This window comes from Silene latifolia, chromosome 6 (genome assembly GCF_048544455.1).
Source record: "Silene latifolia isolate original U9 population chromosome 6, ASM4854445v1, whole genome shotgun sequence".
NCBI lineage: Eukaryota > Viridiplantae > Streptophyta > Magnoliopsida > Caryophyllales > Caryophyllaceae > Silene > Silene latifolia.
This window is the reverse complement of record NC_133531.1, coordinates 10,463,005-10,483,245: the sequence shown is the minus strand read 5'-3', so window position 1 is coordinate 10,483,245 and position 20,241 is coordinate 10,463,005. Positions and strand designations below refer to the sequence as shown.

General features: G+C 37.9%; 3 protein-coding genes across 5 annotated transcripts in view; 1 reads left to right on the top strand and 2 right to left on the bottom strand.

Annotated features, from left to right (window-relative positions):
- LOC141586291 (UMP-CMP kinase 3-like) overlaps positions 1-2,538 on the top strand; it is a 3,996-nt gene extending 1,458 nt beyond the window's left edge. Inside the window, exons 2-10 of one of the 2 annotated variants that reach the window (XM_074407466.1) lie at positions 37-73; positions 245-281; positions 500-617; positions 932-1,088; positions 1,176-1,256; positions 1,514-1,621; positions 1,703-1,774; positions 1,932-1,989; positions 2,275-2,538. In XM_074407466.1, coding sequence (XP_074263567.1) covers positions 44-73; positions 245-281; positions 500-617; positions 932-1,088; positions 1,176-1,256; positions 1,514-1,621; positions 1,703-1,774; positions 1,932-1,943 — 615 coding nt within the window. In that variant the 5' untranslated portion in view covers positions 37-43 and the 3' untranslated portion in view covers positions 1,944-1,989; positions 2,275-2,538. Of the gene's footprint in view, positions 1-36; positions 74-244; positions 282-499; positions 618-931; positions 1,089-1,175; positions 1,257-1,513; positions 1,622-1,702; positions 1,775-1,931; positions 1,990-2,264 lie in introns of both variants that reach the window. The other variant, XM_074407467.1, reaches the window with a different exon arrangement.
- The window catches only part of LOC141586292 (UMP-CMP kinase 3-like), a 36,200-nt gene continuing 18,438 nt past the window's right edge, over positions 2,480-20,241 (bottom strand). Inside the window, exons 10-11 of one of the 2 annotated variants that reach the window (XR_012519502.1) lie at positions 2,958-3,215; positions 2,480-2,638 (exon numbers count right to left, since the gene is read on the bottom strand). The gene's annotated coding sequence lies outside the window, so the exon portion shown is untranslated. Of the gene's footprint in view, positions 2,639-2,851; positions 3,216-20,241 lie in introns of those variants that run through there. The other variant, XM_074407471.1, reaches the window with a different exon arrangement.
- On the bottom strand, positions 9,965-13,642 carry LOC141658572 (uncharacterized). Its single transcript, XM_074465499.1, has 2 exons — positions 10,326-13,642; positions 9,965-10,221 (listed from the first exon to the last, which is right to left on the bottom strand). Exons 1-2 carry the CDS (start codon positions 10,999-11,001, stop codon positions 10,112-10,114), a joined length of 786 nt encoding a protein of 261 aa, XP_074321600.1. The 5' UTR covers positions 11,002-13,642; the 3' UTR covers positions 9,965-10,111.

Below are 20,241 nucleotides of genomic sequence, written 5' to 3'. Positions count from 1 at the left end.
ACTCAGCTAAGTTATTCTTTGTTTGCGTTGATGCAGTTGCTCTATGGGAACTGTTAGTGATGCTCACAATGAGGTGGATACTTTAACTCGGGATTTCATTTATTTCTTGTTCATATTCCCTTGTTTTCTTACTGAAATTACTAGAAATATCCTAGGTTTGTGTTTTATATTGCATCCTGTTTGCTGAGTGACTTGAGTCTCTTTACATTTCCCGCTTATTCATTTTGTGCTCCGTGAACTGTAGGAGTCTGGCAAGAAGGTGACTGTTGTTTTTGTTTTGGGTAAGCTCCATATCTGTATAAAAGCTCTTGATTGTCCGATTCAATTCACCCAGTTTTATGAGTGGATCACCAAATGGATGCTTGTAGTATTAGTTTTGTAATATAAGCATTATTGTCCGTCATATAGCCTGAATGTCTCATTAAAAATGCAAGTGACTTTAAAATCTTCTGGCCGATTGATGTATGAATATAATTTTATGTTGTCTTTTATTTTGCAGGAGGGCCCGGCAGTGGGAAGGGTACACAGTGTGCAAATATCGTGCAACACTTTGGATACACCCATCTTTGCGCTGGTGACCTTTTGCGAGCAGAAATTAAATCTGGTTCCGAAAATGGGTAAGCTCACTTGTTTGTTCGAACGAGTAGTACATGTTGATTTTGATCTTTGCTGTCTTATTCACTGTTGACATGATAACTCATCAAGGCAACGCTTCTGTATTGCTTTGACCTAACACATTAATCAGTTATAAAGTCTCGTTGAAATGTGAGACCAGCCTATTTAACTGAAATCTCCAACAAAATGCTGAAATTCAAAATAAAGAGATTATCTTTAATGTAATTGTGGCGTCCAGCTTTTGTTGTCAATGGCTTTAGTTTTGTTAGGCTCGTGATATAGTTATGACGGAGTCGTGTTGTTCTTATTGATGTAGAACTATGATCCAAACTATCATTAAGGAGGGAAAGATTGTGCCTTCTGAGGTTACTGTCGGGCTTCTCCAGCAAGCAATGGAGGAATGTGGAAATGATAAATTTCTTATTGATGGTTTCCCTCGCAATATTGAAAACCGTGAAGCCTGGGAAGCTGTTGTATGTCTCCAGTCTTCATTTTTCTTTTACCTTTCTTGTATTTATTCACTGCTTTGTTCATTTAGTGAATCTATTTATGAATTGCAGACAGGAATTGAACCAGAGTTTGTTCTATTTTTCGATTGTCCAGAAGAAGAGATGTTGAGGCGTCTTTTGGGTAGAAACCAGGTTTGGTATACTTAAATTTCTGCTTCTGATTTCCCCTAAATCGCAAATTGTTTGAAGACTATAATTTGCGACCCCAATTTCTGTAAACCGATAAAGTCAATATTGTTGGGCCCTTTTATATGCTAAAATAACTTCAAGTTTGTATCACAATCCCTTCACTGCACCAATGTTTGCGCGTTTTATTAGGCAAAAAAATAATTACAACAAAAATTGCCTCTCCAAAATTTTAACCCTGGCTTCGCCCCTCATTATTGTAGGGTAGGGAGGATGATAATATTGAGACCATCAAAAAGCGGTTCCAAGTATACATGGAATCTAGTCTCCCCGTCATTGAGTACTACGACGCTAAGGGCAAGGTTAGAAAGGTAAGATTTTTTCGACACTTCTCTTGACCCGGGTTTCAGTATTATATCTATTTCAACTGACTGGAAACCATTTTACTGAAGATTGATGCTGCGAAACCAGTCGAGGACGTATTTGAAGATGTTAAAGCGGCATTCAATTCAATCACAGATAAAGTATAACTTCACAAATTTTCTCATTTTCAAATTTATTCGGTGACTATGGTATAATAGGATGTTACGCATTTTGGCTATTGATCCATTCACTTGGCGACTTGGCGTATTTAGTTTTTTTTCTTCACTTCTTATCGCTAACTATCTGTTGTAATTGCAGGTTGCTCCATAGGATTTCCAGCTTTACAACTATGCCATAACACCCTAAATTAACTAAGGTAATTCTTTTGATGTGCCATAACTTCCTCGCTTTCTATAAACTTATCGATAGGTAGACTGAACACTAAGCCAATCTCGATGAGCCTTTGAGGAGTCCATTTATTCTCTCCGTCTGAGCTTATTATCTGCATTTTTCTTCTAAAGACCTTAATTTTGTACTGGCATAACTCGAACTGAAAATGAAATATCACGTCATATACCTCCCTATGAATATAAAATGTTGTCAGTGCTAGTTATTAATTCTCACCGGATGCCAAAATTATTTATCCACCAGTTTTTTACAGGTTGTGAACTTCAGATTTATTGTGCTGCAAAATTCTTCGTTCCCTCGTTTTTGCTTTTTCCTTGGATATTTGGAGTTTTTGCTGCGTTTTGAGGTGAAGCCCTCCGAGTTTTTGGTCAATGGAGGTATACTGAATTGCTTGTGGTGTGCTGATTATCAACTCTACAAATTTCACCAGTATTTGCATTTGTATACAATTACGAGTATTGTGTAATGAAACATATTTATCGAGCCATAATAACCCATATTTCTGATTTCTGAATTATTCATATGATCGATAGAGCTTATATTATCCGAGTAGAAATTAGAGTAGGATCTTTCTACAATCGGGTTAAATTTGACTATGTTTTCTTTAGATTTGATATCTGCTCAGATATTCCAAAAAAGGAAGTAACTTTCAATGAATTATTGGAAGCAAAATGTCCTTTTCCTGAATGTTTGGGCTACTTGGATAGCTAAGTCTCAATTTGACAAGTTCCTGCTAGAAAGCTAAAATATCTTCGACTCGGTAGGTTCACCGGCATTCCTAAAAACCCGTAACTTGATGGCAGAAACTGAGATGGTGACTAATCATGCTATTTTCTTTGGTGAAAATTGGAGTCAAACTAATAACATTCCGAGAGAGATTCTGATTTATGATGCGTAAATTAGGTCGTACAATAGTCTTATTTGGGCGATTATAACATCGATCATGGTTTAACAAGTCCGTCTCTAAACAGAAGTACAAAACCAGTACATGAAAGGCAACGTCAGAGGCTCAGAGCCAAGTCCGAACAACAATGGTAATAATAAATTAGTAATAGTAGACGGCTAGACTAATCGATGCTAAACTGCTGCAGCTTGACATCTTCCAATTAATATTTTGTCTTCGTAATGATACAGTATGAATTTTCACAATCCCGAGTATGATACAACAAGAGCTTGCTCGTAAATGATTACACCCTGCAGCAAAGAACAGAATATTGTTAGATACAACCTCTTTGTGTAATGGATGGGTCAGTAGTCAGTACTACACTGAGAACACCCAGTAGTGTGGTGAGTACCCTTCTTTCCGACTCCCCGCTACATATTCGATTTAGTACGTCGCAACATATAGTTTTGTTTTTAAGACATGTTTAGTGTGGTGTAGAGTGAATGTGTGTCTTCCTAGCCCAGTTGCGCTTTTTTTACAAGGGACTTTTTAGTTTTTACGGGTCTAATGAATTATCCTTCTGAACTACGGCATTAGTTTGATTTTACCTTAATGGTAAATACGTAGGCAGTCCTTCAAAAGCAAAGACGAGGTGATCATCCCTTTTGAAGGGCTACCTACTGTTAGTCGTAAATTGCAGTAACAATGAGAAAGATTAGAGATAACCGATTTGTAGTGACGTGGTATGATAGCCACTGCCTTGAAAACTATATTCCGGTACGACCGTGGTGGCGATCAGCTAGTGCCGGTAGTTTCCCAAGAAACAATACCCAGAAATTATAATCAGAGAAGAAGATGAGATAAGGAAGAAGGAAGAGTGTTTGTTGTTGTTGTTTTCTGAAGTGAAGGGAGTGCTTATATAGTAGAAGGAAGCAGCAGCACTTCCCACTAACAAGACTTCAAAGGCGGGAGCCTTAACAAAGACACTTCAGTAGTAGTGTAGCATTAACAGCTCCACTGAAGCAACACTTCCCACTAACAGCACTTCAGTGGGCAGGAGCCTTAACAACACTTCAGTAGTAGTGTAGCATTAACAGCTCCACTGATGCAGCAATGATTAGTGCAGCAATTGCAGCATTAACAGCTCCTGGACACTTCAGTCCAAAACAAACGGTTTTGGCCCAAAAAGATAGGCAAAGCCCGCCGCAGGCGATTGCCAAATCCCGAATCACGAATCAGGATCAGGGCCGGGCTCGGGAACGGGGACGCGCGCGCGCGCGTGTGCGAGCTGAATTAAGCACCTCGCAAAGCTTCCACAAAAGCCTCCCATGACCCACTAGTGATATGGTAAGGAGTGTGGTCATATATAAACACAACAAACACTCTTTTCCTCACCAATGTGGGACAAGATGGAAAAAAGACTTTGCAAATAGCAGCCCCTATTTCCAACAATCCCCCACTAGGGGCGCCAGAGAGAAAGAAAAAGAATTCCAGGGTAAAGGAAGGATTGGATACTTAGGTATCAATATCTTTCGATTTGAATTGACATTTTAGTGAAATGAGGAAACAACTTACTTACAGCGAGAGAATATCTTGCGATTTGAATTCCTAGCTGAGCTTCGGTCGATACCCCCCACAACACATATCATACCTTCAGATTAAGATCGTTCCGCGAAAGTGCAACGCGCTCTTTTAGAGTTATGCGTTTACCTCGGTACTGATAGATGTGTTCAGAAGACTTCTCATAGTCTAATGATCGTTACACCTACGTAGGTGACTCAAGTGCTTCTCAATAGCATTTCTCACATGAGTCATTAAGGACCTAAGTCCAACCTGGTGTATGATTCATCAAGTGCGTCTCAAAAGCACCACCATTAAGGCTATGAATCATACAACGCCATAGGAATAGAAGCTTTAGACCTAGTCAAGTCTCACTCTTGACCTAAGGACTTAAGCCCCATTCCCCTTGACGTATCAACGACTAGTCTCCTAGCCAGCCCTTTAGTAAAGGGATCAGCAAGATTGTTTTCGGACTTCACATAGTCCAAAGCAATCACTCCATTGTTTTGGAGTTGTCTAACTGCAGCGTGTCTTATTCGAATATGTCTCTTTTTCGAATTGTAGACACTATTCTTTGCAACACCAATAGCTGCCTGCGAGTCACAGTGCAGGGAGACCGGTGTTAGCCGTCCGCCCCACACTGGTATATCAGCTAAAAGATTTTTCAACCATTCAGCCTCTTGTCCTGCCAACTCAATGTTGTGAACCATAACCTAATTACATCATCTAATTAGCTAATCATTTTCATTATAAAGGAACTAGGTATCATGCATGCATTATTAAGTCTAATTAATATAAAGAGATTAAGGAAGAATTAATTTCCTTACATTCTTGATATGGAATATTTGGGCACAAACTAAATCACCTATTTAGTATGTTCTTGAGCTAGAAATAATTCGGCAAGAATTTCCTTTCCAAATCTTCAAATTAGAAGATCTCCTTCTTGTTGCACCTAAGATTTACCCAAAAATTACTACTAACAATAACTAGTTATTATGTAGTAATATACCCTTAATGTTACTAATCTTTCTAGTATTACAAGTAGTAATAATAAGAATCTATTAGTATTATATGAGTTGAATTTGAGAGGTTTATAGTAAGGATTTTCTTAAGGTTTTTCTTCTCCTTTCTCCCTTAATTTACACCAAAAACTTAGTGATATTTAAGAGCAAAAATATGCTCTTAAGAAGAGCATATTTCGACCATTTTGAGGAGAAGGGGAGCCCTTTGCTTTTTCTCATCCAAACACTTGTTTAACAAGTGTAAAGAAAATGATTAATCATCATTTTTGATGTCCCATAAAGAAGAACAAATGAGAGCATTATAATCACCTTTTTTTAGAATCCAAGGCTCTTATGGGTCTATTTTGGTCTTATAAAATTTGTCCCACAAATACTTATAAGTCCTATGTTTAATTATCATTCATAATTAAATATTAATTTGATCAAATAACAATTATGTGATACAAATTAATAAACAATATACACTCAACTTATTGAGTAATATTGTACCATTATATCAACATATAATGTGACCCATAATTTCCAGTTAGTTAAATTTACAAGTTCTTGCAAATTTAAATAACTAAATGCCTTTATCTCAAAATCTTTGCAAACCTCTACTATATTTAGTGAAGTAACGTATTAACCACTAAATCGAATCTTATCTTAATCACATTAAAATAAGATATAATTTCAACTCATGTCATAAGGGATTAATTAAACTGTATCACATACAATTAATTAATTATCTATTTGGGTCTCATCCTATAGGTGTGACCGAAAGGGGTCAGTTGATCACCGCCGTCTCACGACAATAACGTCAAACTCTAGTCAGCCAACCGTTATTGATTTACGTTAATCAACCGACAAGGATCAATAAAATAAATATCCAGTTGATATTCGTCATATGAGATTTATTATGTAAACGCACTATTGTGGAGGACACTCACTCCAACAATCTCCCACTTGTCCGATACAAGGTGTGCGTTACCAATTCTCTTGTCCGTTTTAATCTCCTACTCAATGCAAGGTGTCTAACAAGTCGCCCTTGCACATGAACATATCGTGAGTGGTTTCCTCGATCGGGAGTGGGACTGTAAGACCGGAAAAATCTACTATAGATAACTTCCGAGCGTGGCCACGCATTTCAGTCATAACTCCTCGAGTGGCCATGAGATACTTAACCCAACGTGGGTGGACAATTCCTGTATGCCCTAACTATCTTTGCCTAATACAGATCACCATGACTCAGTAGATGCCCTTTTGGCCTCCTATCACGGCACGACCTAGGACAAAAACCAAAGTCACTCGGAAACTGCACTTGACTTAGATAATAGTCTCCAGTCAAAAGAATTGACTCATTGGAATATCATAGAGATCCCCGCCACGACCAGGCGTCTACAATAGATCTAGGGGACTCTATTAATGGTCACAGTCCGGCAATGGTCATACCTTTTTGCCTATGTAATCGACCAGTCATCTCGTATGACCTCATGGTGTTGAAACAACCATCAATCGACTTACAATCTAGTCACTCCGAGACGTCACCTCATTAAGTGACTAGGGACGACATACAAAGTTTATCTTGTTCACATGAATGGTATTCAACAGTGTCTCCACAACTCATTCAGATAAACAGAGTATTTGTTTTAGTCATACTAAAAATCAATTCATAACTGAAAATTTAAACAATGAATGAGATTATCACATACATAAAAATTGATACGGTATCCAATAATTACATATCCATAATCTAAATAAAATATGGTACTCGTCTCAATCCCATGGAGGCGACGTGACCATCATGCTTAGCCTTTGATAAAGGCTTGGTTAAAGGATCAGCAATGTTATCATCTGTCCCAACCTTACAAATATCTATTTCCTTCCTTTCCACGTAATCTCTAATTACATGGTATTTCCTTTCAATGTGTCTGGATTTGTTACTGGACTTAGGCTCTTTTGCTTGAAAAATAGCGCCACTATTATCACAGTATAAAGAGATAGACTCTTCAGTGGTAGGGACTACACCTAGTCCATCCATGAATTGTCTAATCCAAACAGCCTCCTTAGCAGCCTCTGATGCTGCAAGGTACTCAGCTTCTGTTGTAGAATCCGCAGTTACACTTTGCTTGAAGCTTTTCCAGCAAACAGCTCCTCCATTCATCATAAAGACATAGCCTGATTGGGATTTCATATTATCCCTATCGGTTTGGAAACTGGCGTCCGTGTAACCACTTACACGCAACTCAGTCTCACCACCAAATACTAAGAACGAATCCTTAGTCCTTCGCAAGTACTTAAGGATGTTTTTCACGGCTATCCAGTGACTCTCACCTGGCATGGCTTGGTAACGACTCGTCATGCTTAAAGCATACGCAATATCGGGACGAGTGCAAATCATAGCATACATGATAGACCCAACAAATGGAAGGATAGGGTATGGTCTTCATGCGTTCAATATCCTCGGTGTGGAGGAGAGACGTGACTTGCTCAAAGTGATCCCTGAACACATAGGAAGAAAGCCTCTTTTAGAGTCCTTCATATTGAACCTCTCAAGAATCTTCTCAATGTAGGATTCTTGACTTAATGCTAGTATCCTCTTGGACCTATCCCTATAGATCCGGATACCCAAGATGCGTTGTGCTTCTCCCAAATCCTTCATTTGGAAATGTTTCCCAAGCCACTACTTGACAGAAGTGAGCATCGAAACATCATTCCCAACTAGTAATATGTCATCCACATATAGGATAAGGAAAGCAACCTTACTCCCACTAAACTTCATGTATAAACAAGGTTCCTCAACACTTCGAGAAAACCCATATTATTTAATAACATGATCAAAGCGATGGTTCCAACTCCTAGATGCTTGCTTTAGTCCATAAATGGATTTCTTAAGCTTGCACACCTTCTTAGGGTTAGATGTATCAACAAAACCTTTAGGTTGTGTCATGTACATTTCCTCTTCTAGAATCCCATTCAAGAAGGCGGTTTTCACATCCATTTGTCAAATCTCATAATCATGAAAAGCAGCAACCGCTAAGATAATCCTAATGGACCAAAGCATAGCAACTGGAGCAAAAGTTTCATCATAGTGTAAACCATGAACTTGGGTGAAACCTTTTGCTACCAATCTAGCTTTGTAAACATCTATATGCTTATCCATGCCAAGTTTTATCTTGTAGATCCATTTACACTAAAGAGGTCGCACTCCCTCAGGTAAATCCACCAAGTCCCACACTTGGTTTTCATACATGGAACCCATTTCGGATTGCATGGCCTCGAGCCAATGCTTGGAGTCGGGACTAGAGATGGCCGATTTGTAGGTAGTGGGTTCATTACTTTCTAAAAGTAACAAAACGATATCTTCTTCGATGTATCCAAGATAGCGGTCAGGTGGAAGACTTATTCTACCTGACTTCCTAGGGACAATAACCATTTCAGAAGAGGAGGGAACGTTATCCTCCACATTTTCCTCCACCTCATTCTCGGTTTGTGGTTCACGAACTTCCTCAAGTTCAAATTTTCTCCCACTCTGTCTTCGAGAAATAAATTCCTTTTCTGGAAAGACAGCATCACGAGCCACAAACACTTTGTTCTCGTCCTTATGGTAGAAATAATAGCCACGTGTCTCCCTTGGATATCCTACAAATAGACATTTGTCAGACCTTGGTGCAAGCTTATCATCAGATCTGATCTTGACATAAGCCTCGCAACCCCAAATACGCATGAATGACAAATGAGGAACTTTCCCTATCCATATCTCATATGGAGTCTTATCGGCTGCTTTAGTCGGGCTTCGATTTAGTGAAAATATTGCAGACAAGATTGCAAAACCCCAAAACGAATTGGGAAGCTCTGTTAAACTCATCATAGACCGAACCATATCTAATAAAGTCCGGTTTCTCCTTTAGGACACACCATTTAATTGTGGTGTGCCAGGAGGAGTCCATTGTGATACAATACCACAATCTTTTAGGTGAGAATCAAATTCTTTGTTTAAGTATTCACCACCACGATCGGATCGCAATGCTTTAATATTCTTATCCAATTGGTTCTCTACTTCACGTTGAAATTCTTTGAACTTCTCGAATGCCTCACTTTTATTCTTCATCAAGTAGATATAACCATATCTACTCAAATCATCAGTAAAAGTGACGAAGTAGTGATAACCTCCTCTGGCAGTGACAGATAATGGACCACACACATCCGAATGTATGAGAGCCAAAACCTCACTTGCTCGTGTTCCTTTTCCTGAAAAAGGAGCACGAGTCATCTTGCCTAAAAGACAAGACTCGCATGTACCATATGATTCGAAATCAAATGGTTTAATCACTTGTGTTGAAACAAGTCTTTTAATGCGTCTTTCGTTTACATGACCTAAACGACAATGCCAAAGGTAGGATTCATTTGGATCACCCTTTTTGAGCTTCTTGTTTTGTACATGGTAGACTTCGTTAACATCATTTAGAACATAAATACCTCCAATTGAAATAGCTTTGCCATAAACCAAATCATTAAATGAAAAGGTACAACAATTGTTTTTAATGATAAAGCAAAAGCCTTCCGCGTCTAACGCGGATATTAAGATAATGTTCTTAGTAAGAGTTGGTACGAAATAACAATTATTTAAAAACAACTCCAATCCACTAGGTAATGAGAGCACATAAGTTCCCATGGAAACGGCCGCTACTCTTGCTCCGTTTCCCATGCGTAGATCGACCTCTCCTTTTGTTAGGCTTCGCACGTCCCTTAAACCCTGTAAATGATTACAAAGGTGGGAGCCACATCCGGTATCTAATACCCAAGTAGACGTGCTAGCATAATTAACATCTATCACATAGAGAGAAGTAGATAATATACCTATTGGCGTCACACGCCCGACTTTGATATCCTCTGCATATTTGGAGCAATTTCTTCTCCAATGGCCTTTGCCATTGCAATGAAAGCATTCGGCCCCGGTTTGATCTTTCTTTTCTTTGGGATTGCTATACTCTATAGCTTTTCCCTTGCCCTTTTCTTGCCTAGTAAATTTCTTTTTGAATGGGGTTTGTTCATTTCCTTTGCCCTTCTTGACTCCTAGAGAAATATTCTTCAATCTCATTGAAAGAACATCTTCCTTTTCACTCCCACTAGCTTCCATATCCCTCTCAGCTTGGGTGAGAAGAGCATGAAGCTCATGATATGACTTATCCATGTTGTTCATATTGTAGTTCACCCTAAAATGGGCAAACTTGGTGGGGAGTGAGTGGAGGATCCGATCCACCACAAGAGTCTTTGGAATAGCACACCCTAGACGCTCTAGGGTGTCCACATGTTCCACTATCTTAAGTACATGAGGACCAATTTTCTGTCCTCTCTCAAGCTTTGCTTCAAAAAAGCGTGCCGCCGCTTCATATTGACGGACTTTCGGTGTTTGTGAAAACATCGTTGTCATACGAGTGAATATCTCGTATGCATTCAGTGAAATGCATCGATTCTTGAGAGAGGTGGACACAGACCATATCAACACATTCTTGATATCATTTGACATCCTCATGTAGTTATCATAAGCGGTCCTCACCGCTGGTGTAGCCCTAGCCGTGGGCTCAATAGGAGGGGCATCGGTTAAATAAGTGATCACATTATCGGATAATGCAGCACTCTTAATGGTTTGTTCCTATTCAACAAAGTTACTACCATCCTGTTGTTTCGGTACATTTGTCCATCATGGACCTCAGCCATGAGTCTTTGCCTAATGGAGCAGTTGAAGGAGTCGATGATGTTGCCATTGCGAATTGATTTGCTACAACAATTTTAAGGAAATATTATTAAAAATTCATTCATTGTTTTAGAAAAAACTCGAAAACTTGTAAACCAATTTTTAACAAGTTTTAGCATCCATATAACGATCTCCCACTCAATTATACGAATGATTCCAAGACCCAACTCTAGACAAAAATGAGCATCACTTGGGCGAAACATCCCATAATCATCTAAATTCGGTAAGTCAACGGTTGACTAATTCTACCTCTAGAACTCTCGGTCGACAGATTTCCTTTTAAATCTATCTCCTAGCCCGGAATACAAGACCGTCTTAATAATCCGTTGAGACCAACCAATTTTGGCATGTGATAACATTTTTTATCACCCTACTTAGCTAAGGTAAAAAGAGAACACCCCGCTTGGGCGAGCGTGGCTCTAATGAACAGAGGATTCATAGGTGTTACTAATTGGTAAGGCTAATCTCAATTTTTAAATATGTGAGAGATCTTGTCAATTTAGTCATAAATTCCTTGTATGTGAACTAAGTCGGCGAATTTGTATAACGTTGACGTGAATTGACAATCGGTAAATGATGAACTGTATGTGCGTGGCGGTTTTGGCATGTACGGGAAATATAAAGCATGCAAGCATATTAAATAGTCCTAGTATGGCCACCTAGTTGTAATTACAAATTCGGAAACCAACACCTTGGTCCCTTGCCTCTTCATTTTGGAACACCTTCCAAGAAAAACTCCATCTCGATGAAACTCCGTCTTTAGGAAACGCCGGTAAAAATAATAATATAAAATTACATAGCTTTTCCTATTATACATTAATTAATTAAAAATAACAATAAATTAATTAATTACAAACGGACGATTCGAGATCGTATTTGAATTACAAACCAATCATTATTCCCATTCATTTCGGGTAATAATGATTAAAACAACTAGGCCATACTAGGTACAATTAATTAAATACTTTAAATAAATGACAATCATTCAACATAATTATATGCTTAGGATGCTGTATCAACAAGATGCCAAAATTGCCTTATTGCACAAAAGAAGATACCTTGCTTGGTTTTGATCGGATTTACGGATTTTGTCGATTTTATCAGTTAAAAATCAAGAATCAACACCTAAATCTCATTTAAGGCCATACTAATTATCCAAAACAGATTTCTTAGCCAACCATTAGTCTCACTAATTTCTTGGTGAATAATTAGTATGATTTGATCTTATTTGCTAATATTATCGGTTTTAACATAACTTTTACAAAATAAATCAAATTTAATTGAAACCTTTTGTAAAACTTCAAAATAAAATTTTTGAATATTCTGGAACTATTCCTAGGACCCAAAAAAAAATGCAGAAACTTTTCCCCAAAAACGTTTGAAGCATGTGTTGAAATTAGATCGATATTTATCGGTTTTTAACAATAAAAAGTAATAAACATCCAAAATTGATAAAATCAACTTTTAAATATCATTTTCAACATTTATAACATATTTCAAAATATACCAAAATTTTCCAGGGGCTGCATAATTTCGGATCATATTTTTGATTAAAATAATATGCTTTTATTCATTTTATCACATAAATACCAATAAACATGTAAACCTCCAAAATAAATTTTTAACTTTTACATACATGATATACTATATTCTGGAAATATCATATAAAATTCTCAAAGACCGATTTATTGTCAAACAATATTTAGTTAATGAATTAATCAAAATACGGCATTTTGACTCGGTTTTGAGTAAAAACCTTAATAATTAGCAAAATGAATCCGTAAATTATCAAACTTTACCACATATACTTATATATCAGAAGGTATACTCACTAAAAAACTCATGCCAAAAAACATTATTTAAGTGTCAAAAAACGTTTTTTCTTGGCATCAAATTCCATTTTTTTCCAATTTTTCTCTTAAAAATAAAAAATGCTTAAAATGACATGCATGGTACTAGCCATGGCTCTGATACCACTTGTTGTGAACCATAACCTAATTACATCATCTAATTAGGTTATCATTTTCATTATAAAGGAACTAGGTATCATGCATGCATTATTAAGTCTAATTAATATAAAGAGATTAAGGAAGAATTAATTTCCTTACATTCTTGATATGGAATATTTGGGCACAAACTAAATCACCTATTTAGTATGTTCTTGAGCTAGAAATAATTCGGCAAAAATTTCCTTTCCAAATCTTCAAATTAGAAGATCTCCTTCTTGTTGCACCCAAGATTTAACCCAAAAAATACTACTAACAATAACTAGTTATTATGTAGTAATATACCCTTAATGTTACTAATCTTTCTAGTATTACAAGTAGTAATAATAAGAATCTATTAGTATTATATGAGTTGAATTTGAGAGGTTTATAGTAAGGATTTTCTTAAGGTTTTTCTTCTCCTTTCTCCCTTAATTTACACCAAAAACTTAGTGATATTTAAGAGCAAAAATATGCTCTTAAGAAGAGCATATCTCGACCACTTTGAGGAGAAGGGGAGCCCTTTGCTTTTTCTCATCCAAACACTTGTTTAACAAGTGTAAAGAAAATGATCAATCATCATTTTTGATGTCCATAAAGAAGAACAAATGAGAGCATTATATATAATCACCTTTTTTAGAATCCAAGGCTCTTATGGGTCTATTTTGGTCTTATAAAATTTGTCCCACAAATGCTTATAAGTCCTATGTTTAATTATCATTCATAATTAAATATTAATTTGATCAAATAACAATTATGTGATACAAATTAATAAACAATATACACTCAACTTATTGAGTAATATTGTACCATTATATCAACCTATAATGTGACCCATAATTTTCAGTTAGTTAAATTTACAACTTCTTGCAAATTTAAATAACGAAATGCCTTTATCTCAAAATCTTTACAAACCTCTACTATATTTAGTGAATTAACGTATTAACCACTAAATCGAATCTTATCTTAATCACATTAAAATAAGATATAATTTCAACTCATGTCATAAGGGATTAATTAAACTGTATCACATACAATTAATGGTTTTTTTTTTCTTTGAGACGATTTGCCTCCTCGGTCCTCATGTGACTCACTAATTCTTGGAGAGAAAGGTCTTTTTTCTTATGTTTGAGATGGTTTCTATAGTCAGACCAGGAAGGGGGGAATTTTTCCAATAGCACATTTGCTAGAAAAATCTCATCTAGTTTCATCCCTTCATTAACTACGTACGTCAGCACAGAAATTATCATAGACATGAACTTGTTCCATTATAGGTTTGTCATCTACCATCTGGAACCCCAGCCATTTCCCAACGACATACTTCTTTTTACCCGCATCATCAGCCCCATGTTTTTTCTCTAGTAATTCCCATATGGTTTTAGCAGATTTGTGAACCATAAACAAGTCAAATAGGGTATTAGCCATAAGATTAAGGAGGTGAAACCTAACTGTTTTATTATCCTTATCATGTTTTTAATAGCCTCTTCATTTGACTTGACTACAGAAATTCCAGGAGGAGTGGTCTCAACAGATGATGCAGTAATTTCGGTTACAGGCGCAGGCGGGTCAGAAAATAAAACGTAATCAATTTCAAACTGTTCAAAAAACATCAGTAATTTTTGAGACCAACGTTTATAGTTCTGACCATTTAAGGGTTCGACTTTTGACAATTCAGGAGCATTTTTTGACATGATCGACATTGTTACAGCAACAGTATATAGTTTTCAAATTGTTATTCGTAAATTGCAGTAACAATGAGAAAGATTAGAGATAACCAATTTGTAGTGACGTGGTATGAGAGCCACTGCCTTGAAAACTATATTCCGGTACGACCGTGGTGGCGATCAGCTAGTGCCGGTAGTTGCCCAAGTATAACACTACAGTTCCCACTCAGTTTCGCCCACTCGGAACTGTGAGACTTAGAACGATCAAGAAACAATACCCAGAAACTATGATCAGAAAAGATGAGTTAAGAAAGAAGGGAGAGTGTTTGTTGTTCTTGTTATGCTGAAGAGAGTTGATCTATTTATAGCAAAATAGATGAACAGAGGAGCCAAGAACTGGTCCACTGAAGCAGTAGTGGGAGGGAGCCTTGAGCATTAACACAGAAGTGGAAGGGATTAAAGCAGCACTATAGCATCCCACCAACAGCACTAACAGTCAGATAGACTCCTACCAACAGCACTAACAGTCAGTGCAGAGAGCATTGACAGCGACACTTCAGTCCAAAACAAAACAAACGGTTCTGGCCCAAAAAGATAGGTAAATCCCGCCGCAGGCGATTGCCAATTCCCGAATCCGAATCCGGGCCGGGCCGGGCCGGTCTGGGCTCGGGCACGCGCGTGCGCGCGTGTGCGAGCTGAATTAAGCACCTCGCAAAGCTTCAACAAAAGCCTCCCATGACCCACTAGTGATATGGTAAGAAGTGTGGTCATATATAAACACAACACACACTCTTTTCCTCACCAATGTGGGACAAGATGGAAAAAAGACTATGCAAATAGTAGCCCCTATTTCCAACAATCCCCCACTAGGGGCGCCAGAGAGAAAGAAAAAGAATTCCTGGGTAAAGGAAGGATTGGATACTTAGGTATCAATATCTTTCGATTTGAATTGACACTTTAGTGAAATGAGGAAACAACTTACTTACAAATGAGAGAATATCTTGCGATTTGAATTCCTAGGCGAGCTTGGTCGATACCCCCACAACACATATCATACCTTTAGATTAAGATCGTTCCGCGAAAGTGCAACGCGCTCTTTTAGAGTTATGCGTTTACCTCGATGATCGATAGATGTGTTCAGAAGACTTCTCATAGTCTAATGATCGTTACACCTACGTAGGTGACTCAAGTGCTTCTCAATAGCACTTCTCACATGAGTCATTAAGGACCTAAGTCCAACCTGGTGTATGATTCATCAAGTGCGTCTCAAAAGCACCACCATTAAGGCTATGAATCATACAACGCCATAGGAATAGAAGCTTTAGACCTAGTGCCCGAGCCCGAGCCCGGCCCGGCCCGGCCCGGATTCGGATTCGTGATTCGGGATTCGGGATTTGGCAATCGCCTGCGGGGATTTGCCTATCTTTTTGGGCCAGAACCGTTTGTTTTGTTTTGGACTGAAGTGTCGCTGTCAATGCTCTCTGCACTGACTGTTAGTGTTGTTGGTGGGAGTCTATCTGACTGTTAGTGCTGTTGGTGGGATGCTATAGTGCTGCTTTAATCCCTTCCACTTCTGTGTTAATGCTCAAGGCTCCCTCCCACTACTGCTTCAGTGGACCAGTTCTTGGCTCCTCTGTTCATCTATTTTGCTATAAATAGATCAACTCTCTTCAGCATAACAAACACTCTCCCTTCTTTCTTAACTCATCTTTTCTGATCATAGTTTCTGGGTATTGTTTCTTGATCGTTCTAAGTCTCACAGTTCCGAGTGGGCGAAACTGAGTGGAGACTGTAGTGTTATCCTTGGGGAACTACCGGCACTAGCTGATCGCCACCACGGTCGTAGCGGAATATAGTTTTCAAGGCAGTGACTCTCATACCACGTCACTACAAATCGGTTATCTCTAATCTTTCTCATTGTTACTGCAATTTACGAATAACAATTTGAAAACTATATACTGTTGCTGTAACAATGTCGATCATGTCAAAAAATGCTCCTGATTTGTCAAAAGTCGAACCCTTAAATGGTCAAAACTATAAACGTTGGTCTCAAAAATTACTGATGTTTTTTGAACAGTTTGAAATTGATTACGTTTTATTTTCTGACCCGCCTGCGCCTGTAACCGAAATTACTGCATCATCTGTTGAGACCACTCCTCCTGGAATTTCTGTAGTCAAGTCAAATGAAAAGGCTATTAAAAAACATGATAAGGATAATAAAACAGTTAGGTTTCACCTCCTTAATCTTATGGCTAATACCCTATTTGACTTGTTTATGGTTCACAAATATGCTAAAACCATATGGGAATTACTAGAGAAAAAATATGGGGTTGATGATGCGGGTAAAAAGAAGTATGTCGTTGGGAAATGGCTGGGGTTCCAGATGGTAGATGACAAACCTATAATGGAACAAGTTCATGTCTATGAGAATTTCTGTGCTGACGTAGTTAATGAAGGGATGAAACTAGATGAGATTGTTCTAGCAAATGTGTTATTGGAAAAATTCCCCCCTTCCTGGTCTGACTATAGAAACCATCTCAAACATAAGAAAAAAGACCTTTCTCTCCAAGAATTAGTGAGTCACATGAGGACCGAGGAGGCAAATCGTCTCAAAAACAAAACCATTAGTGTGTCTGTAAATGCTTCTAATGCTTCTGTCAAGGCTAATCTCGTTGAGTCGAGTGGTCCGTCCAATGTTGAGAAATTCAAGGGTAAAGGTAAGGCCAAGGTTGGTCAGGGGAAGAACCAGGGTCCTTCTAAGAAAAATGGTTCGGGGAAGTATACCAAACCATTTGCTAAGATTCAGAAACCAAAGGGGCCAATTGTCTGCTATGTCTGTGGAAAAGCTGGTCACAAAGTCTACCAATGCTCCGAAAAGAAATCTGCTGAAGCCAATGCTGTAACTAATGACATCATTGCTGCTGTGGTTGTGGAAGCTAATATGGTGGAAAATGTTGCTGAATGGGTCTTGGACACTGGCGCTTCTAGACACCTCTCAGTCTTTGATAAGGGGTTATTTCTTTGAGTTCGAGGAGGTAGGCGATGGGGAATGCGTTTTCATGGGTAACTCTTCATCTGCACCGATCAAAGGCAAAGGCAAGATCTTTCTCAAACTCACCTCGGGGAAAACACTTGCTCTAAATAATGTTTTGTATGTACCCTCGTTACGTCGAAACCTTGTGTCTGGTGCCTTATTAAACAAAGCTGGGTTGAAACTTGTTTTTGAGGCTGACAAGGTGGTAATTTCGCGTAATGGTGAATTTGTGGGCAAGGGTTATCTGTCTGGGGGTCTTTTTGTTTTGAACTCTGATTCTGCTATTAATAATATTGCATCTTCTTCTGCTTATATCGCCGAGTCTATTGATATTTGGCATGGTAGGTTAGGTCATGTGAATGTGGATTATATTAAAAAACTTAGAACTATGAGTTTAATTCCGAGTTTGACGAGTCAAGAATTCTCTAAATGTGCTAGCTGTGTTGAAGCTAAGTTTACAAAGAAGCCTAGTAAATCTGTGACTACTAGGAACACGAGTCTTCTTGAGTTAATCCACACCGACCTGGCTGACTTTAAAAATGTTGCAAGTAGAGGTGGCAAGAATTATTATATTACGTTTATAGATGACTGTTCTAGATACACCCGTGTCTATTTGCTTAAGACTAAAGATGAAGCTGAACAATCTTTTATAAACTTTAAGAATGAAGTTGAGAATCAACTTGACAGAAAAATTAAAAGGGTAAGGTCTGATAGAGGTGGTGAGTATAAATCCGGTTATCTAGCTGACTTCTGTACTGCAAACGGTTTAATACATGAGACTAGTCCACCTTATTTACCCCAATCCAATGGTGTAGCTGAACGAAAAAATAGAACCTTAAAAGAAATGATGAATGCTATACTTTTAAGTTCTGGGCTATCTGACGACATGTGGGGGGAAGCAATACTTTCTGCTTGTCACATTCTTAACCGTGTACCTCATAAGAAAATTGACAAGACACCCTATGAGATGTGGAAAGGCTATCCTCCTAACCTAAGTTACCTTAGAGTGTGGGGGTGTTTGGCTAAAGTGGGCTTACCTGATTTTAGGAGACCTATTGTTGGACCAAAGACCTATGATTGTGTTTTTATAGGTTATGCTCAAAATAGTTCTGCTTATAGGTTCATGTCTTTAAGTGATCGTTCTATATGACTATATCTGAAGCTAGAGATGCTGTGTTTTTGAGCATGTTTTTCCATTACAGAAGAATGTTGACTCACCTCCCAGTTTACCTTTTACATCTGTTGATATCTCTTCACATGCTAGTAGTAGCTCTTCTAGTGATCATGTTGTTGAACCTAGAAGGACCAAGAGACCTAGATGTCCAAAGAACTTTGGAGCTGATTTTGTTTCAACTTTGCTGTCTGAACATGGTTACACTGTTTGTGCTAGTGATGAGTTTGTTTCAGCATTTTTAATAGAAGATGACCCAAAAACGTATAGTGAGGCAATGAAATCCATTGATGCTAATTTTTGGAAAGATGCTATTAAAAGTGAACTTGACTCTATTGTGTCAAATCAAACTTGGGAGTTCACTGATTTACCTAAAGGTAGTAAACCCATTACAAGTAAATGGATCTTTAATAAGAAAATGAGACCTGACGGTACAATAGAGAGGTTCAAAGCTAGACTTGTAGTTAGAGGCTTTACACAAAAGAAGGGTATTGATTATTTTGATACTTACTCTCCTGTGACCAAAATCTCGACTATTAGGACTCTTATCGCCTTAGCTGCTATTCATAACCTTATTATACATCGATGGATGTTAAAACCGCTTTTTGAATGGTGATCTAAGGAAGAGATCTATATGTCTCAACTTGAAGGTTTTGTGATTGAGGGTCAAGAGAGTAAAGTGTGTAAACCGAACAAGTCTCTTTATGGATCGAAACAAGCACCTAAACAGTGGTATGAGAAATTTAACAACACTTTAATAAGTAATGGCTATGTGGTTAACCATTCTGATTCATGTGTTTATTCAAAGGTAATAGAATCTGATTGTGTGCTCATATGCCTTTATGTTGATGACATGTTAATACTTGGTAATAATTTAGAGGTGCTAATTAGAACCAAAGATTTTTTGTCATCACAATTTGAGATGAAGGACTTAGGAGAAGCTGATGTTATCCTAGGAGTTAAGGTCATCCGAAACCCCAATGGAATCTGTCTAAGTCAATCTCATTATGTTGAAAAAATGTTGAGAAAGTTTAACTGCTTTGATGATGTGCCTGCCAGAACACCCTATGATCCTAGTGTAGCATTGTGTAAAAACTTGGGCAAGAGTGTTTTCCAAGAAAAGTATGCTAAAATCCTAGGTAGTGTGATGTTTTTAATGAACTG

Bases quoted from the DNA above. Each gene is read 5' to 3' on its own strand.
- LOC141658572 (XM_074465499.1), bottom strand. From the start codon at position 11,001: ATGAGGATGTCAAATGATATCAAGAATGTGTTGATATGGTCTGTGTCC. The intron at 10,222-10,325 runs GTATATTATCTA...AATCATTTACAG, and splicing joins CGGGCGTGTGACGCCAATAG to GGTTTAAGGGACGTGCGAAG.